Source organism: Mauremys mutica, chromosome 22, assembly GCF_020497125.1.
Source record: "Mauremys mutica isolate MM-2020 ecotype Southern chromosome 22, ASM2049712v1, whole genome shotgun sequence".
In the NCBI taxonomy this organism is placed as follows: Eukaryota; Metazoa; Chordata; order Testudines; family Geoemydidae; genus Mauremys; species Mauremys mutica.
Window position 1 is genome coordinate 17,081,800 of NC_059093.1, and position 20,771 is coordinate 17,102,570.

Genomic DNA, 20,771 nt, shown 5'->3' on the forward strand with positions numbered 1-20,771 from the left:
TTTTGGGTCAGGACCCCAATTTGAGAAACGCTGGTCTCCCCCGTGAAATCTGTATAGCTTAGGGTAAAAGCACACAAAAGGCCAGATTTCACACTCCGTGACGCTTTTTTCAAGGCCGAGAATTTAGTAGGGCCCTAAACATGAAGTATATAGCGAGAAACCATATTTAGGATATGTATACTCAGAATAAATAGCAGGGTACCAATAAAGAACAGCTCTATAGTGTGGCTTATTGTAAGTGTCTTTGTGGAATCCAGGGTAATATGCTTCACCTACTGCTGGGAGAGATGGAAAATAATACTATTTTTGAAAGATTACTACAGTCAGGAGTGAAACTGAATAAACATTCTATAAAGGTGTGACCCGGGTCAGCCACCAAGCAAGCCTGAAGAGCCAGTGGTGGGTCTGGGCTCTGTTGCCTACCACCGCTTCCCTCTCTTCAAATATAGGCTTAGGAGGCCGGCTGCCTCTGTGGTGAGCCTATGCACGGCACCTCTCAACTGAATTGTTTCATGTGCTAGCATGCAATGGGATCTTGGGCACGGCAAATCCCAAATACTCAAGAGTGAGATATGTGGTGCCAAAGAGTCCACTGCGTACCGAAGCATGCAGCAAACTGATGTAGAAGTCACACAAGAACCCAGCAAAGTAGGCAACTGGGACGCCTGATAACCTTTTAAGTACAGAACACAGAAAAGCATCAGGGTACATCTAAGAGGCCCTGGAGGTTTTTTGCCTTCCTCTACAGCATGGGGCACGGGTCACTTGCTGAAGGATTCTCTGCAGCTTGAGGTCTTCGAACCACAATGTGAGGACTTCAATACCTCAGACATAGGTTAGGGGTTTGTTATAGAAGTGGATGGGTGAGATTGTGTGGCCTGCATTGCACAGGAGGTCAGACTAGATGATCATAATGGTATCTTCTGACCTTAAAGTCTATGAGTCTATCTACACTGCAGCTGGGCGATGTAAATCCCTGCTCGGGTAGACAGATCTGTGCAAGCTTTGATTCAGCTAGTGTGCTAAAAATAGCAGTGTGGCCCCAGCAGCACAGATGGCAGCATGGGATAGCTACCTGAGCATGTACCCAAGATCTCAGATGGGATTGTACCTGGGCAGCTGCTGCGGCCTCAGTGCTATTTTTAGTGTGCTAGCTCAATCAAAGACAGAGCATTCTGCCTCCCTGAAGCTGGAGGAGTAATTCCCAGCTTGATGTAGACATCTCTTAAAGGTAAGAGGAGTCATGGTGGGCAGAGTTGTAGGAGTCTGGAGGAAGGGTGTGTGTAGTGTAGAGGAACATGTGTTGAGCAGTATTCCTCAAATTACACCCCACTGATAAAAGCCCTCTTGCACTGCCCATAAGAAAACTCCTTACTCTGTTGATATCAGCATTGAAAGCAGCGTCATTTTTTTACTGTAATTTCTATGAAAACAGTAATCTGGCTCTTCTACTGCATGAGTAACAGCGACAGGAGAGCTTTACCTGACAGAAGATGATAGCTTGGCCAACAGTGATGCTCCCATAGATATTGCACAGGGCCTTGTATTTATCTTGTTTAGTCTCACACAAAAAGTAGTACTGCCTGATATTGGTTAAGGTCATCTCCTCTCGGCGGAGTTTAATTATGTTGGGGTCAGGGATGATCTGCTCAGCAAACCGCAACACGGCATCCTCAAAGGTTGCTGAGAAGAGGAGCATCTGACAGTCCTGTGGTAATGTTCTAGAAGAGAAAGGCTAGTAAATTGTGTGGTGTTTTTATCGGATAACAGCCTCAAGCCACAATACCTTCACATTCCTGTGCCAACACTCCTTTCCTTATGATTAAGAATTTTTTCCATCCGTTCCAGGGATCACCTAAGGTGACAAGCGGTTTATCACAGTGCGATATTTCCATGCAATCAAGTTACATGGAAGCAGTAGAGATCCATCAACAGAACAGATCATAACAGCCCTGCTGTAATGTTAAACAAGCTCTTCGGGTATGTCTACACTGCACCTGGCAGCAAGCCTCCCAGCCTGGGTCCACTGACTTGTGTTAGCAGGGCTCATGTTAGCACACTAAAAATAACGGTGTGGACGTTGCTTTGAAACTGTGGCATGGGTTGTAGCTCACACTCTCAAGCGTGAGGGAGATGGGGGGGACTGATAATGCACATAAAGCCATGTTAATTTTAGATCGAGTTTGTAAGATCAGCAGATAAAACAGTGGTGGCTCATGTAGGCTTCCAAGTCAAAAGTTCATGAAATAAGAAATTTCCAGCACTCTTTCCTTTAACATTCAAAGGAATTCATCATCTCAACTGTAAGAGAATTTGGAGGGTTCCAGGCTGATTTTAAACACAACTTTAAACAAGGGTGCTTGAGAAGCCCATTTTTTTTTCAAATTTCCTTTTGACCAAGTGCTCTGAAAGTACCAAATCTGAAGCCACATCCATAGGAAGAACATATAAATAAGGAAGGTAGACACAACCACTTTTTTAAATCATGCTTTAAGGAGGTTTCTCTCTAGCTTCCCCTTCAAGTACATCTGACTAGGACAGTATTATGTAGAGTTTTTTCAGCCGTGGTTTAGCGAAAACTATTACTCGGAGATATAAACTGATTTGCAAGTGAAAACCGAGAATTTTGAAAACTAAACCACTGTTTACTTTGAAAAACTAAGCCACTATTTACTCTGCCTTCAGCATTCAGGTGGCTAACTAAAGGATTACCTCTGAATGCGGAGACTCTGGTCTAAGAAGCCCTGGGTGTCAATCATAACATCCGCTTCATCCAGCACAAACACAGAGATCTTCTTCGCATCCAGCAGCTTCAATTTGAAACACCAGTCTAGGACAGTCCCGGGGGTTCCAATTATTATCTGTTCTTCAATCTTGGTACCTCTTGGAACTGAGAGATGGAGAAGTTACATTAGCCTTTATCGCGGGGGGGGGTTCTGCAGGGTGATCTCCAATCTACATGCAGTCAGTGGCCTGTGCTGCCCACTGCTATGCTGGAACCTCCACATTTATTGACAAATTACATTTGCAGAATTTTTATTTTTTTGGCACAGAATTCCCTCAGGAGTAAAAATGGGGTCCTCTGTCTTGACTGGGGCCTCTAGAATATAAACGTTACATAATACCAACGCTAAGATTGATTATTCCCACATCTACTGAGAAAAGTGAATCAAACAAACATACTTCTATTCCCTCGGACAGCATACGCAACTCTGATGTCGACACAAAGTTTTCCCATCTTTTCAACCACTTGTCCAGTCTGCACAGCCAGCTCATAGGTCGGAGCTAAACAGAGACACTTTCAGATAGAGAAGTGAGAAAGACATTATACAGCAGCAGATATGGAAGCAATCTATAAACTGCATTGTTTACAATCAGATTAAGCGAATGAAATGGAAGGTGTTGTGCAACTGATGCAGCACTTAGTAAAAATCAGTGCAATAAATACATTAAACTACCATCCCATCCTATGGGAGTCTCACAGGTCACACAAGCATCAACCATTTTGGACTCAGCTCCCCTGAAGCTGCATTGATGGTAGCAGCGGCGAGAAATTTTAGGGGGAAAGGAGACTAGAAACTAGAGAAAGAAATAATGAACATAATAAAAACCTCTAGAAATCGCATCAGGAAGAGACAAACCAATGCAGCTCTCCTTGTGCAGAAAAAGATTACCAACCGCACTGAAGCTAAACGTCAGGGCCTCCCCTCCCCACCACACACATACTAATATGTAGTGCACTAACGGATCCATTTGAGGTAGACAGAAGAACTGGAAGAAGGACAATAAATAGATGTTAAAAGGTTCAAGAGACGGAACAAAAGAGAGGTCTCATCTATATGACATAGGATTGTTCCAGCCTTAAGGCAAAGGAAAACTTTATGGGACATGGTCAAGAAAGTAGTTACATGACAAAGTATCTTGCAAAGCTGTGCTCGCTCCCAGGCTAAGATATACTGTGTTTTGTAACAAGATGGCAGCATCTCAACTACTTGCCATGATTCAAAAGCAAAAAAAGTGCGGAGGATGGGGAAGGAATGCTGAACATACTTAAAACAGCTAACGTATGTCGCAGTTCAGGGCAACTGCTCCAGTATACCCCCTCTGTTGTCCAGCAAGGGCACCCACTCCAAGCTTCTCGGCTGTCACCTCTCTTGGGTGGAGACCTGTGTCTCTGTCCCTCCTGACTGGGTTTTTTCCAGGCTACACGGTTTCCTGGCTACACAGAGTTCCCCAGCAAGTCAGACTGCCTAAGCAGGCCTACTTGGCTTTCTTCTCAGAGGCTATACACAGCATAACAAAGTAAAAAGTGATTTTATTAAATACAGAAAGTAGGATTTAAGTGGTTTTAAGTAGTAACAGACAGAACAAAGTAAGTTACTAAGCAAAATAAAACAAAATATGCAAATCTATGTCTAATCAAACTGAAGACAGATCATCTCATCCTTGGAGATGCTTTAGTAAGTTTTTTCCTCAGACTGGACACCTTTCAGGCCTGGGCACAATTCTTTCCCCTGGTACAGCTCTTGTTCCAGCTCAGGTGGTAGCTAGAGGATTCTTCATGAAGGCTCCCCCTTTGTTCTGTTCCACCCATTTATATATATTTTGCATAAGGCGGGAATCCTTTGTCCCTCTCTGGGTTCCCACCCCCTCCTTCTCAATGGAAAGACACCAGGTTAAAGATGGATTCCAGTTCAGGTGACATGATCACATGTCACTGTAAGACTTCAAGCCTTTATTCCTCCCAGCCTGACTCACAGGAAGGCTTCCTGCAAACAGAGCCATCCACAGTCAATTGTCCTGGTTGATAGAAGCCATCAAGATTCCAAACCACCATTAATGGCCCACACTTTGCATAATTACAATAAGCCCTCAGAGTTATATTTCATATTTCTAGTTTTAGATACAAAAGTGATACATTTATACAAATAGAATAACCACACTCAGTAAATTATAAGCTTCGTAATAATACCTTACAAAAGATCTTTTGCATATTCCAGTTACATTATATTCACTCATTAGCATATATTTATAAAATCATATAAAGTGCAACATCACACTTATCTTCTGAATTACTCTGTTCAATAGAGGCATTGGGGGAATGCATACATGAGAGTTTCGGTCCATGGGAGCATAAAGGCGTCTCCCCGTGAGTGTTTCCCCAGGCCTGCTCTGGAGCAGAATGTCGGGCATTTTTTGTTTGTTGCTGTGGCAAATAGATCCAGTTGGGGATAACCCCAGGTCTGGAAAATGCTGGAAAGAATGGTGTTGTTGCTGGTGGCCGCTCTAACAATTTTTCCTAAAATACTTAATTAACTTTAGGAAAAACAAATAAATATGCACATAGACATGTCCAAATCATTGTAATTTATCCATGTAGGTTTTTTGGTTTGGTTTTGTTTTTCGCAGACTCAATAAAAACAACGTACAGTTGCCTATTCTTTACTGGACCTAAAGAGAATAGCTACACAAATAAGGTGCTCTGAACGGTCTTGTCTTTTTGTCTGGTTTCTTTTGCCCCCGTTTTTTTTTTTTTTAAGGCTTGCTAGCTATAAGTAAGTCTGCTCTGAAAAGTGATATTTGTATGTTTGTTAATATCACTTTTCACAGCCGACTTACTCAGCCTCAGCAAGCCCAGGGATAAATTAAGCCCTGGATGGGAATGTGGCTACAGAGGCAGCGGGGGCCAGGGGCAATGGAGGAGGCAGCAGGGGCCAGAGGTAATGGGGAGGGAGGTGAGCTCGGGGCCAGAGCTCGCCACTGTGCAGGCAGGGAACGGAGCCCAAAGCCCCACATCCAGGGGATATGGAAATCCCGTGGCTGGAGCCTGCCGTCTGCCACCCCAGGGCTGAAGCCCAACTATACCACCCCCGGGAACGTGGAGAACTCACTGACTGCCTGCTCCTCCAGCTTGTCTTTCTCCAGAGAGGGGCAGGGCCCAACCACTGCTGGTGGCCCCTGGGGAGGGACTGCTGCTTTGCCCATCCCTCTCTCCCAAATCACTGCCCAGGAGGCTGTGGCTGCAAGAAAAGCCCCTGGTGGCCACATTTGAGAAACGCTGGCCTAGACACCTTGAACAACCGAACATGTGGGTTGCTGATGGGCATAGGCTGCTTACAACGATCACATGGCTTAAAGCCTGGGGACCTGGGCATGCCCCGTCCCTAGGCTGAGTCCCGTCCAGGACCAACTAACCAGAACTAAACACTAAGAGAACTATTAACTATATACAACTATTTTACAGGAAAACGTTCTTGAAAAACATTGAACAAAGCAAAATGCTAGCCGACGCAGCAGAAGTTCCAGCACTGTCGCTGGCAGCAAGAAGGAACTGAGGGTGGGGGGAGCCAGCGGCACCCCTTATACCGCAGTATTTGCATGCCTCTCCAGGGGGCGCCAGAGACGGTCCCCTACAGATACCACTGAGGGGAAGTATCAGAGGGGTAGCCGTGTTAGTCTGGATCTGTAAAAGCAGCAAAGAGTCCTGTGGCACCTTATAGACTAACAGACATTTTGGAGCATGAGCTTTCGTGGGTGAATACCCACTTCGTTGGATGGGGGAAACCGTCCAGCACTGGTGCATGTGGCGAGCACACACACCTAATATGGAATGGACATGACAAGCACTCAAAGAAGAACTCAATAGTGAAACTTGAGCCGATAAGAATATTCATGTGAACAAGAATTTTAATTATAAAATAGAAAAGAGCTATCATGAACTCACAGTAACTGCTCTTCAAACATCTCTGTTTTCTCAAAACTTAAATGCAAAGGATTTCAAACCTGGTCTAAAGCCACAATTAGTAAATATGCATGCTATTTTTGTACGTTATACTTTTAGATGGAGCTTCCAAAACTAATCTGAAACCATTCAACAGTTTTCTGCTCTATAATGCAAACAACTTAAGATGTAAACACATTTTTGTTACAAAGCGCATCCAGACCAACAGCCTAGATATTAAGTTCCAAACTGACTGAACCACCAAGATATTTTACAGAAAGGACAGAGGTTAGACTGAAAGTGCTGGTATATCGCCAATATAGCAGCATCACAAAACCCAAACAGAAAATAAAAACACTCAACATGAAACCTAATTCATTTTTTAAAAAATAGAGTTAAAAGTAATTTCAAGTACCTATGTCTCCCTATAAAATCATATCTTCCTATTTAAAAAAAAGAAAAGTTTGTCCCCTGTAATTGCATGACAGGCCCAAACAAACAGGGGAAACCGACTACACGGATGAAGCAGTGAAAAATAATATATACAAAGTGCTGTCGCACAAAGAAAATGGAAAAGAAAAGTCATTTAACTTTCCCACTACAGTGATCATAGATGGTACAAGTAACAGTAGCAACACATTCAAACTGTGACATTAAGCGGTTTCCCTTTAAGAAAGACAATATATTGCTATTCCTCCCAGATCACCTTAACTTTCTCCCAATATTACCTGGGGGAATTTTTCAGCACCATTAACTCTGCTCAGCATGGCCAACACAAAAGCTGCCGTTTTTCCTGTCCCTGACTGGCTCTGTGCTATAAGATTTTGAGATCTGCAAAACAATAAGAATTTAGTCAGTTATGCATAGGTTTTATAATTGCAAAAACATTTGTAGTGTTGTTAGGTGTTCATGTTGTTCTCCAAACAGAGAGGGTGTGTGCACATGGGGGGGATTATATACAAAAAGGGATTGCCTCGAGAGGTAGATTATAAAAACAGGAAGAAGATGACAGGAAATGTGTCCCAGGTACACGCAGCACAACACAAGGCACAAAACAGAATGTGGGAGACAGAGGAGTAAGAGAATTGGGATAAGTACAGGAGGAAGTCAGAACAAAGATGCAGGTGGATGGGAGATTACTCAGGACCTGGAAGAAAGGATGAGTATCTCAAACTGGATATTATGAGAGCCAGGAAGCCAGTGGAGGATTGATGACGACTCCTGATGGAATTCTGTGCCACTGCGTGGGTGCCGAATTCATGTCCCCTGCAGATTTCTTTGCTTCCTCACAGAAAAATGACTGACAGGGAAGTCACAAGAGTCCCCTGCAGCACGAGTGCATTGTTTCAGGCACCTGGAGCAGCCAGCAGAGAGGTAAATCACTGGGAGGGAGGGGCTGGGGATGCCGCGGCAGGCACAGGGTGATCTACCTCTGTGCAGTCAGTGGCTGTGCTTCCCACTGCATGCTGGAGCCTCCACGTTTATTTATTGACATAATTTTGTATACTTTTAAAATATCGTGTGCAGAATTTTAATTTTTTTGGCCCAGAATACCCTCAGGAGTAGATGACACAGTCAAAGCAGGATGAGAGGAAGATTACGTTGGCAGCAGCATTTTGGACAGGCTAGAGGATGGGAAAAGGTGATAGGCAGGAAGATCAAATAAGAGAGGGTTATAGTGGTAAAAGTGAGAAATGGGCAGATTTTGTAGATATCAAGAAGATAATGACAAGTGTTTAGGCTCCTGATGTGGAGAGAAGGAAAGAGTTAATGCCTAACTCAGATCATGGGTCTGGGAGGGTCAGCTGACTCAGGCTTGTAGGGCTCAGGTTCTGGCTCTGGGGCTGAAAAACTGCTGTGTAAACATTCCAGCTCAGGCTGGAGCCCGAGCTCCGGGACCCCTGCATGGGTGGAGAGTCCCAGAGCTCAGGCTTCAACCCGAGGCTGAACATCCATTTATCTCCATAGCCTGAGCCCCACAAGCCCAAATCAGATGACCTGGGCCAGCCATGGCCGTGCTGCAGGGCTTTTATTCCCATGTAGACATACCTGGGACAGCCACCAACTGGAGACATTGCAGGCAGGCCAGGGGTCCTGAACAACTCTGAGAGACTCTGGCCAGCTCCACACGGCAAGGCCCCAGGACAGAGCAGCACCTCCATCCCCTGACTCACCTCAGCAGGCCACCCAGCCTCTCTGGGCTGGGGGTGGGGAGGGACATGTAACTAAAAGGAGGGCCTCAGCTCAAAAAGTTTGAAAACCCCTTAAGGTGTAGGGAGGGGGTAGCTAGAGGCTGTGTGCTGGCAGGGGTGTTGCTCCAGGTACAGGCAGCTATGTGCCAGGAGGACTGTAGCTCAGGCTGCAGGGAGGGGCTGTGTCCGAGGGGATATTGCTGCTGCAAGGCCAAGCTGTGCAGGCAGCCTGCATGGGGAAACTGACCTGGACACGTAGAGCACCCGGTGTCACTGCTCCTCCATCCCCACCCAAACATTCCTCCACGCTCCCCTAGGGGGGCTTGGGCCTGCCCCGCGCAGCAGGGCTTGCTTGGGGAGGGAGCAGGGCCAAATGGAAGGCAGAAATCTGTCCCCCCTCCCTCTGTCTGTCACCCAAGCCTTGCAATTTGTGGGAGGGCAATGCCTCCCCTACTCCTCCCCAAACTACTCCATGGGAAACACTGAATGGAATCTAGTGTGACACCAAGACAGAAGGAGTCAGGGAAGGAGATTAAGCATTGCAGGTATGATCAGCCAGGGAGGAGAACCAGAAGCATGGGAAGAGTCCGGGGGAGACATGGGGGGGCTTCCCCCCCAAACTGCAATGCCATAAGCAGCTCCACACCCACTGATACCCCAACTCCAGGACAGAGGCAGGAAGCTGGAACCAGGCAGTGCAGGGTGGCTGCTGCTCTGGCTGGTGCCACGGGGGTTCCCCCCTCCTCCTCCTCCTCCTGCTGGTGCTCTTCAGCTCTCGATCCCCTTTGACTGCTCATACAGCTGGTAAGAGCTGCCTGGGCAGGGGAACCCAGCTGCAGGACTGGAAGAGCCCTCTGGGAACAGCGACCACAGGGGGGGCCCTCCCAGGACACAGCCCTGAGCTATTCTCTGCCTGCACCCTGAGCTACCCCCGGTTATCCGCTCCCTGCACCTTGAGCTGGTTTCAAACTTTTTGAGTTACCCCCCGCCACGCACACACACTTTTGAGTTATAATTTTTTATTGCACCCTCCCCCTCCCTCAAAGGTCAGTTGGGGGTGGACGTGGCGGCTCCCTCTTCAGGCCCCTCCATGTGGAGCTGGCCCTGCTCTGCCAGGCCTTGCCCCCGGCAAATACAGAAGTCAAACTATGCCTCTGACCAGAATGGCGGAGATATGAAAATAATGAACAGATGCAAACAGCATGTTTTACACCTGGTTTTTCAAGTACTCACGGGTCAGCCAGCATCATAGGAAGCGCTGTCTCCTGTATCTTGGATGGTCTGTTGAAACCCATTTCATAAATCCCCTGTAATAACTCTTTCTTCCTGTCAAACCAGGAAAAAAAAATCAAACTATGTACAAGCAAGTGATGAGAGGCCCTAGGACAGTGCTTTTCAAAATGTTTTAGGATGCATACTCCTTTCCAAATCTACCGTGTACCCCCATCTGAGATATGGTCATAACATACCTGTGATGAGATTTCCAAACCCTACTAAATAAAATGTGTTACGGGATTTTTCTCATGTCTTTTTCTCCAGTCTGGGAACCGGAGTAGGACATTCAGGCATGTGAAATTACCGATACCAGAGTATTTGTAACAAAAACAAGGTTTATGAAAAGCCAAGAGAAAATGGAGTTAAAACAAAAGCAATGATTAGCTTAACCTATCCAGCTGAACTGGACAGGACATTCTCGGTTGAGTCAGAGGAAAAAAGACCTTAATGTCTAAAAAGCAAGACCTCTTCTGTCTGACAGTCTCTTGTCAGAGTCAGCCCCTGCTGTCAAGTCCAGAGAGCTAGATAGGGTACCCCAACCACAACCCAGGGTTGCCACCCTACCTTCCAAACCAGTTTTATCCAATTACTCACACACTCAGTAGGGTTTGGGGGACTCTGCATTCTTTAAGAGATGGGCCACTGAGGATACAAAGCTGCTTTACCAATGTTTAATATCTGTCTCTCACATGCTAAACATCTCAGCTCAGATACTGACCCACTCACTGTATTCAACCAATCCCCATTTCTGCTGAGGAAAGCAATTCGGTGTGACCTTTTACCATTTATTTTATGTCCCTTACCATGAAACAAATTATTGCCCGATCCATCTTCTATTGGGGAATATAAAATATTGACCAAACCCAATGCTCTGTCACAGGTACCACACACACTCTTGGGAGATCTTTTGCAGCGTATTATCAGCATGTTTTGGTTTTAAAGCTTATGCAGACGTGTTCTAACTGTTCCTTGCTGTGGCTCTAGTCGAGCAGACAGAAGGAAGACTCATCTGTTGGCATAACACCACCATTTCCTATACACCTTCTGGTTTCCCTTGGAAATCTTGCATCTAATCCTAATCAGGGCCTGGGTATACCACAAAAATAACCATGATTAAATGTGGTTAGGAAACATCAGTGAAAATCCATGTTGTAATATGGTCAGATCATAGCTGTGTGGAAAGACTGACATGCTTAAACCACGTTTAGGAACTATTTTAGCCTATATATTTACCAACATTAAAAACAGTTTTCTTTATAGCTATAGATTGTTTTTCCTTTTCATACTGGCAAGAAAAAAACCCTCTTTAACCTGTTTATAGCTATGGCATCTAAAAATCAGTGTTAAAATATGGGTGGATTATAATCGTGTTTCAGTGTGTTTTTTGGATATGGTACCAGGACATGTTAGTCTCACAAGAAAAACTCAAACAGATACAGGACAAGATCACACTACAGTGGAATGGATGGATCCTTCAATGTATGTCTGCATGTCTTCCCCATTTTCGCTGTATTTGATTTTTACTGTATTGTACTATCACTCCCAAATTCAAAGGAGACTGCGTGACAGAACATGACAAAAACCCCCACGTAGTTACTACTGGCCCATTGATCTGAGACTGCCCTTTTTCAGTGTGTAGTTCTGTCCCAGGTACTCACAGATGTAGTTCTTCAAAGGTTTTTACTGAGAAGAGAGGGGAGCTGGGATCTCGCTGCAGGATTTCAACATGATGATTGGATTCTACCAGAGACTTCCGGATAAGCTTGTTTAAAAGGGAATTTTCTGCTAAATCCACTGTGTGAGCATGGAAGTAAAAAAAAAAAAAAAAGGAAAGAAAGAAGAGGAACAGTTCACCACATCTGGCAGGTTGTATAAAAGTCACAGCTTAATTCTCGTAAGTGCTAGAAATGGAGTGTTTTTAAAACAAAAAAGTAAATACAAGGCCCCATCTTGCTTTAAGAATGTCATTTTCACTTTCCCTACTGATCTCAATGTCAATTTCACTTTTATATAGCACCTTCCATCTAAATGAAACCCAAAACACTTGATTATACAAACTACACTTCGCGTCACCAGGAATCACTTCACTTCATGCAGCACTGAACAGCAGTCACTTCTGAGGTGAAACAGCAGCTGCTAGAAAGTGTACAGTGGCAATATAAAAAAAAGTTTAAGACAGGGAGTTAATAAGACTCTCCTTGAATTTGAGAATACCTTTTGACAATGGGAGAGCAAAAGTAAGCAGAATCTATCTTTAACCAATGGTAATTAACCAGAATAAACCTTTACCTTTGGTTATAGAAACGTAGCCTATTCCATAAATAAGGACTGTAACAAAAGTACAATTTAAGCGGTTTTGTCTCATTTGCATTCCATGTCTTGTCTGTTAGACTGTAAGCTCTTTGGAGCAGGGACTATGCTTTTTCTATGCCTTTTACAGTACTGTGTACATTTATGGAGTGATAAGTATATAATACCTTGTGAGAAGTATATAATACCTGGGGCTGTCAATTAGTTGCTGTTAACGCAAGCAATTAATGCAAAACAAACTAACTAGATAAAGTTGCCATTAATCACAGGTTTAATTGCACTGTTTAACAACAGAATACTAATTTAAATTTATTATAAATATTTTGGATATTTTTCTACGTTTTCAAATATACTGATTTCAATGACAACACAGAATACAAAAAGAACAGGAGTACTTGGAGTAGCAGCCGTGCTAGTCTGTATCCACAAAAAGAACAGGCGTACTCCTGTTCTTTTTGTGGATACAGACTAACGTGGCTGCTACTCTGAAACCTGACAGAATACAAAGTGCACAGGGCTCACTTTATATTATTATTTTTTATTACAAATATTTGCCCTGTAAAAAAAGATAAAAGAAGTAGTATTTTTCTATTCACCTCATACAAGTACTGTAGTGCAATCTCTTTATCGTGACAGTGCAACTTACAAATGTAGATTTTTTTTTTACATGACTGCACTTAAAAACAAAATGATGTAAAACTTGAGAGTCTACATGTCCGCTCAGTCCTAATTCTTGTTCAGCCAATCACTAAGACAAACAAGTTTGTTTACATTTACAGGAGAGAATGCTGCCGATTTATTATTTATGATGTCACCTGAAAGAACAGAGGTTTGTATGGCACTGTTGTAGCTGGCATTGCAAGGTATTTATGTGCCAGATATGAAAATATTCATGTGCCCCTTCATACTTCGCCCACCAATCCAGAGGACATGCTTCCATGCTGAATTTAAATCGATATCCTATTATTGTTTAACAGTCTAATCAAAATTGCGATTTTGATCATTTTTTAAATCTAGTGATTAATTGCAATTTTTTGAATCGTTTGACAGCCTACTTGTGACTAACATGGGTGTCTTTGTGAAGACATCCCACTATCCTCTCCACTCTTTCCATATGTGCCGCTGACGTGAACAAACAGTGAATCGAAAAGGCAAGAACCCTGTCCTCTGAAGGACTGAGAAAGCAAAGCTCTTGTATGTTTTATTGACAGTGCCTAATCATTCAAAGGGAGCAGACAGGTGGAGTCATTGTACACCCACCCACAAGATCAAAACGTAGCCAGTAGATCCTAATTATAAGCTGAATAGACTTGGCAGTGCTCCTTTAATCAAGCAGAGCTTGAACAAGTTTTGTGATCCCACCTTTATCATCTTCCTTATCCTCCTCTTCTCCATCACTTGCATATTTTTTCCCTTAAGGAAAGAAAGCCACAAAACTTACATTGAATGTACAAGCATACAATACAATACTTTTATTTTAAATAAACAGACAATATAAAAAAGGAAATAAGGACATCCCAGGGAATTACAGACCAGTCAGCTTAACTTCTGTATCCAGAAAAGATAATGGAGCAAATAATTAAGCAATCAATTTGCAAACACCTAGAAGATAATAAAGTGGTAAGTAACATTCAGCATGGATTTGTCAAGAACAGATTGTGCCAAACCAACCTGATAGCTTTCTTTGACAGGGTAACAAGCCTTGTGGATAGAGGGGAAGCCACAGACGTGGTATATCTTGACTTTAGTAAAGCTTTTGATACTGTCTCGCATGACCTCCTCATAAACAAACTAGGGAAATGCAACCTAGATGGAGCTACTATAAGGTGGGTATAAAACTGGTTGGAAAACTGTTCCCAGAGAGTAGTCATCAGTGGTTCACAATCAAGCTGGAAAGACATAATGAGTGGGGTCCCACAGGGATCAGTTCTGGGATTGAAAAAACTGGGTTTGTTTAGTCTGGAAAAGAGAAGACTAAGAGGGGATATGATAATAGTTTTCAAGTACGTAAAAGGTTGTTACAAGGGGATGGGATAAAAAAAAAATTTCTTAACCTCTCAGGATAGGACAAGAAGCAGTGGTCTTAAACTGCAGCAAGGGAGGTTTAGGTTGGACATTAGGAAAAACTTCCTGTCAGGGTGGTTAAGCACTGGAATAAATTGCCTAGGGAGGCTGCAGAATCTCCATCATTGGAGATTTTTAAGAGCAGGTTAGACAAACACCTGTCAAGAATGGTCTAGATAATGCTTAGTCCTGCCATGAGTGCAGGAGACTAGACTAGATGACCTCTCAAGGTCCCTTCCAGTCCTATGATTCTACGTGCCAGGCTGATTATTGGATAGCCAACAATTATTCACAAGCCAAGATTTTAAAAGATACAGCTAGTCAGAAGCCAGCACATTTTATACAAGACAAAGTATACTGTACTTTTAAAAATCAAAACGTTGAGGATCTTACAGATTTAGACCCTGCAAGTAGAGAGTCACTTCAAATTTAAAGTTTTTAAGAGTTTAGTATCTAAGAAGAATGGAAAGATTTCCATATGAGAGATTGAAATGACCAGGACTACTTCATTTAGAAAAGAGACAAAGAAGAGGGGACAAGAATGACTGGCACAGAGTAGGTAAAAGCACTTCTATTTACCCTTTCTTACAATACGAGACCAAAAGGACATCCCATGAAATTGAAAGAGAATAAATTTAAATTTGATAAAGGAGACAATTTTTATGCAGTACATAATGTGTTGGAACTCACTGCCACAAGAGTCATTGCTATAGTCCAAAATCTTAGTGAGATTACTCAATACTCCAAGAGTTTCGTGAGAGTCATCTAAGTATTGCACAGTTATACAGATACTGAAAACACCTGCAGTTACATGACACAGCATACAAAAATAAATATGGGAAAAATCAAACCAAACTCTAGGGAAACTTCAGAGTGGCTTGTATATAATCAGAATCCAAAGGGCAGGGCTCTTAAGCCTGATTCACGGGATGAAGGGTGAGAGGAAGCAGATCCCACTGAGAGGAAGCCGACATTACCACTGTGTGGTGCAAATTATCGTGCCTCACACGAAATAAGGAACTGAACGACAAAAACCAAGAGGTCACCAGGTAGCATGTCTGAAGAATGCACAGTACAAAGCACAAGGAGAACAGAGATGCTCCTAATGGCACAAGGAGAACAGAGATGCTGTTACCACACAGCAGACTGAGCTTCTGAAGGGTCTGTCCCATACCTAAAGAATAACAGAAGATTTGGAAATCAGCTGAATATTTGGAGACTGGGCCACCAATGACAGAGGAAATGTTATTTACACTGCCAAGAGGAAGCTAAAAGAAGTGAAGGTGTACTGAGAGCCAAATCCAAAGGACAGTATCAGCTATTCCTGATTAAGTCTACATGTGGACGCTGGTGTGGCGGTCTACACAGGGAGTTATTCCAACTAGCTATTCCTTATTAACTCCATATGCGGACAGGAGTATTCAGGAATCAGTGTGCTTTACTCCAAATTAGCTTAATTCGTTTGGAAGTTAATTAAATGGGGAATGTAAAGGGGGCAACTAAGACCCTTTCCTTTTACTACCCGCTGTGGAACAGGTGGGGACCCGCTTTGGGTGCCATGGGGCAGCACCCCACTCATATGGCCAATGCTCACTTAAGGGTGCGATCCTCAGCTGAGCCCTTACCTAGGGTGAGGAAGCTGGCATTCCTGATGCCCCTGAGGCTCTGGGAGGTGCAGAGTCCAGAAAACTGGAAGGGAGAAGGGACATGAGCAGGGCAGGGGCAATGGGGGTTGAGGGGAAAAAGAACAACAGCGGGTGGGGATAAGCAGAGGAGAGATTGGGGGTAACAAGCGTGGGGACTGGGGTGGTGGTGGGGTAACAGTAGCAGAGGGGTGGGGATAACAGGGAAGGGGGAACAGGGTGTAACAGGAGAGGGGATGAGGGTAACGGTAGAGGGGACAGATGATGGGGTAACCGGGAGCAGGGTAACAGAGGAGGGGGAACAGGATTTAAGAGGAGGTCATTATGGGACGGGGATAACAGGGATTGAGGACAGGGGACAGCAGGGGAACAGGGGTAACAGATTGAGGGGGAAACAGGCAATAGGGTAACAGGGATTGAGGTGGGGCAGGGAGTAACGAGGATTGAAGGGGTCAGGCGATGGGGTAATGGGGATTGAGGTGGGACAGGGGGTAACGGGGGTTTGAAGGGGACAAGCAATTGAGTAACAGGGGGATGGGATAACAGGGATTGAGGTGGGACAGTGGATTGAGGGTGACAGGTGATGGGGTAACGGAGATTGAGGTGGAACGGGGTAACAAGGAATTGAGGGGGATAGACATTGGGGTAACAGGGATTGAGGTGGGACAGGGGTAAAGGAGGATTGAGGGAGAGAGGCAATGGGGTAACAGGGAGATGGGATAATGGGGGATTTAGGGGAACAGGCAATGGCGTAACAGGATTAAAGGGGACAGGTGATGGGGTAATAGGGATTGAGGTGGGACGGGGGTAACTGAGGATTGAAGGGGACAGGCAATGGGGTAATGAGATGGGACAGGTGTTGGCGTAATAGGGGTTTGAGGGGGACAGGCGATGGGGTAACAGGGTGATGGGGTAACAGGGGTTTGAGGGGGACAGGCAATGTGGTAACAGGGATTGAAGTGGGATGGGGGATTGAGGGGAACAGGGAATGGGGTAACAGGGATTGAGGTGGTTTAGGGGATTGAAGGGGACTGGTGATGGGGTAACAGGGGGATGGGGAAATGGGGATTGAGGTGGGACAGGAGGTAATGGGATTTAAGGGGACAGGCGATGGGGTAACAGGGCAATGGGGTAACGGGGGATTGAGGGTGACAGGCGATGGGGTTAACTGGGGATTGAGGGAGACAGGCGATGGGGTAACGGGGGATTGAAAGGGACAGGCGATGGGGTAACAGGGGGATGGGGTAACGGGGACTGAAGGGGACAGGCGATGGGGTCACAGGGCGATGGGGCGATGGGGTAACGGGGACAGGCGATGGGGTAACGGGGACTGAAGGGGACAGGCGATGGGTAACAGGGCAATGGGGTAACGGGGACAGGTGATGGGGTGACGGGGGATTGAAGGGGACAGGTGATGATGGGGTAACCGGGGCTGACGGGGGCAGGGCGGGGTACCGGTTAAGGGGGAGGGGGCCCCGGGGCTGACGGTCGCTGAGGGGCCGGGCCGGGTCCGCCCCACTCACACTGTGCGCCAGACCGGCGCTATCCCGGTCCACCCCGCCGCGGCCCCGCGAGCTCATGGCCGCCCCGCCACGTGCCGCGCCCGCCCGTTAGCGGTGCCAAGGGCGGAGCGCCCAGCGTCGCCCCGCGCGGCGGGGGCGGGGCAGCTCCTGAATATGCATGAGGGCGGGGCGATGGCGAGCACGGGAGAAGAAGGGGGCGGGATTGCTGCCGCTGGCCCCGCCCCCAGCGCAAAGCAGGTTCTGTGTCCTGCCCCACCGCGACCTGTCCCAAGGGGGAGTCCCAGCCCCGCCCCCCAGCACAAAGGGGGTTCTCTGTCCTGCCCCACCGCGACCCGTCCCAAGGGGGAGCCCCAGCCCCAGCACAAAGCGGGTTCTCTGTCCTGCCCCACCGCGACCTGTCCCAAGGGGGAGTCCCAGCCCCGCCCCCCAGCACAAAGGGGGTTCTCTGTCCTGCCCCACCGCGACCTGTCCCAAGGGAGAGTCCCAGCCCCGCCCCCAGCACAAAGCGGGTTCTCTGTCCCACCCCAGGGCTCCAAGGGGATCTCTGCTCTCAAATGGCTTCTTAGACCGCTGGCCTCCCAAGACCGCTGCCATGCAGGTTCGTGGTCCTGCTGTGCTCCATCATGGGAACCACCACTTGCCTGCCCTTTTTCAAAGGGGTGTGTCATTTTCTGACAATATACAACCAATGGCTTTTTTAAAATCCTCCAGTATCTTACAGTGGGGTCTGGAGTTATTAATGTAAGACCACAATCATCCTCCAGTTTGGGTTCATTACTGTTTAATAAGGGATATGCTGGACTTGGTGGCTAACATTTGAAAGGAAAAGACAGCAGAGTGAAGACCGGAGAACGAGTTCCTGTAGCCTGAAGCCGAAGTGACACACACCTGCTCCTCTATCTAGAGCAAAGAGAATCACTTGGTTGGGGTAGGGCTTGAAGTGAGCCAGATTATGCTGAGCTGGTAATTTATAAGGGTTTTTTTGAGGATGCTATCTTGTTCTTCAGAAACCTCAGCTTTCATTTTAAAAAAGTGTAAGGTCTAGCACTTACAATTATGGAGAAAGCTGGAAAATCATGCAAACTGATGCAGCAGCATCTGTCTGAATCTTCAGAGAGCCTGAAACAATAATAGTTACAAATATTCCCAAGGATAGGCAACTCAGATGTCTAAGGATAATGATAAATGTAAAAAGAAAGAAGAGTCCTGTGGCACCTTATAGACTAACAGATGTATTGGAGCATAAGCTTTCGTGGGTGAATACCCACTTCGTCAGATTTAAATGTAAAAATTGTTGTGTTTTGCTGATATCCAAGCATATAACAAAGGAGAGGAAGGATTACAAATTTGCGCTTTCGAGTGTGACCAGCATCTCATGTGAGTGAGGCTTGGGAGAGTGCCATTACTCCCCCTCTGCCACCCAATTTGAGGTCTCCAAGCTGTGATCACATCAGCAATGAAAATATTAAATAGCATTGGGCTATTTTATGACTAGGTGACCTCGTGGGAGCAGCAAGGCACTCAAGAAATGGGGGTAGTAAAGCAGTATCTAGTGTTCTTTCCTCTTCCCTAGCTTGGCTTATAGGAATTGAAATCTTTTGGCTAATGCCTGAAATCAAGACTTGACTACTTGTGGCCATTAAAAATTCCATAGCCACTTCTATGAGATTTTTGTTATTATTAATGCCCCCCCCCGACATATTTGATGCTTAGTAATTACGTTCTACTTCTCTACATTTCACCCCAGAGGTGGCTGCTTTTCTGGGGTGGGTAAAATGATTACTATACCACAATCACAGGGGCATTGTGAGGGCTGCTCTAACTTACATCCAACCTACAACAGCCCCTATGGGCTGTACAGCATGGGAAATAGCTGGGGTGTTGTATGGACACCCCAGATATGCCCCCTGCATCCATGATCTTCAGTGGGGGCAGCATGGAGAACTGTCATGAACCCCTCCCAGAGAAATTATTCCCTGGAGGGTGTGGGGCCTTACAGCTTCTTTGTAACCATGTGGCTGCAGCACACCTTTGAATTCCCTAATCAGGAGAGGGAGAGGATGTGAAATGGCCCTCACCTGAGTTTTCTTTCCCCAGAGGAAATATTTTCTTTGGCCTGTCTTCTCACTGCAAATATTAGGGGGCAGCTCTACTAACACAAAAACAGGGTAGCCTTGGGATCTGCCCCTCTACTACAGAGGCAATATAATAAATAATAATAAAAGCCTAGTAAATTAACCATCTTAATCCGTTTGTGGTAAATTGCTATAAACAGGGGGCAATTTTTAATCTGATTTCAAGTTATAAACTGGTGCAACTTTGAATATAGAGAAGTCCTGAGATCTGTTTTCATTTCTTCTCTGGGGGTTGCATGGAATGAAGGAGTGAGGGCCAAGGCTGTACTCTGCACAGTGCAATTCAAGAAAAACACTTTGGCAAATTAAGGCCTGGAAAGCAACAAAGGATCACAAGGTTTTTTTCTAAAATGTTCCATTTTCTACTATATTTTCGTGAGGCTTGATAACCTAATCACCACTTCTTGGGGATGAAGTCATTGTGCCCCGATTCCAGAATCCTAGTACCAGTCTTGTCCTCACACATGGGGAGCCATTTAGCTCCCCAAAGACAGCTGCGATCAGAGAGGTCTTTAAATCCAGCTCCTTAGGCCACGGAGCTAGTGAAAGAAACAAAGAGAATCAGTTAGAAAAAAATATTTCAGGACCATTCATGTTAATGATTTTTAACATGAAAGACCTCATTTTTAAAGAAAAAAACTCATTTTAAAAGAGCACATTTCAAAAATATTCTGGGCAAAGGCAGGTTTCTTATGTTCTCCACAACTTGGTTGCACCATCAGTGATAAAGTTGCTCTCCATCTGCACCTATATTGTAAAGTCTTAGATGAAGAATGCTACAACCTGTGGAGTGATAGCTTAAGCCAGTGGTTCTCAAACTTTTGTACTGGTGACCCCTTCACATAGCAAGCCACTGAATGTGACCCCTCCTTATAAATTAAAAACACTTTTTTGTATATTTAATACTA

At 45.2% G+C, this 20,771-nt stretch overlaps 1 protein-coding gene across 1 annotated transcript in view; it reads right to left on the minus strand.

The window, feature by feature from the left end:
* The window catches only part of DDX25 (DEAD-box helicase 25), a 29,858-nt gene extending 11,990 nt beyond the window's left edge, over positions 1–17,868 (minus strand). Inside the window, exons 1-9 of the mRNA XM_044996708.1 lie at positions 17,729–17,868; positions 16,188–16,251; positions 13,861–13,911; positions 11,847–11,982; positions 10,147–10,239; positions 7,450–7,552; positions 3,184–3,298; positions 2,713–2,890; positions 1,484–1,721 (exon numbers count right to left, since the gene is read on the minus strand). Of these exons, the coding sequence (XP_044852643.1) occupies positions 1,484–1,721; positions 2,713–2,890; positions 3,184–3,298; positions 7,450–7,552; positions 10,147–10,239; positions 11,847–11,982; positions 13,861–13,911; positions 16,188–16,251; positions 17,729–17,785 (1,035 nt within the window). The 5' untranslated portion in view covers positions 17,786–17,868. The remainder of the gene's footprint in view (positions 1–1,483; positions 1,722–2,712; positions 2,891–3,183; positions 3,299–7,449; positions 7,553–10,146; positions 10,240–11,846; positions 11,983–13,860; positions 13,912–16,187; positions 16,252–17,728) is intronic.
* Between the last annotated feature and the right edge of the window lie 2,903 nt (positions 17,869–20,771).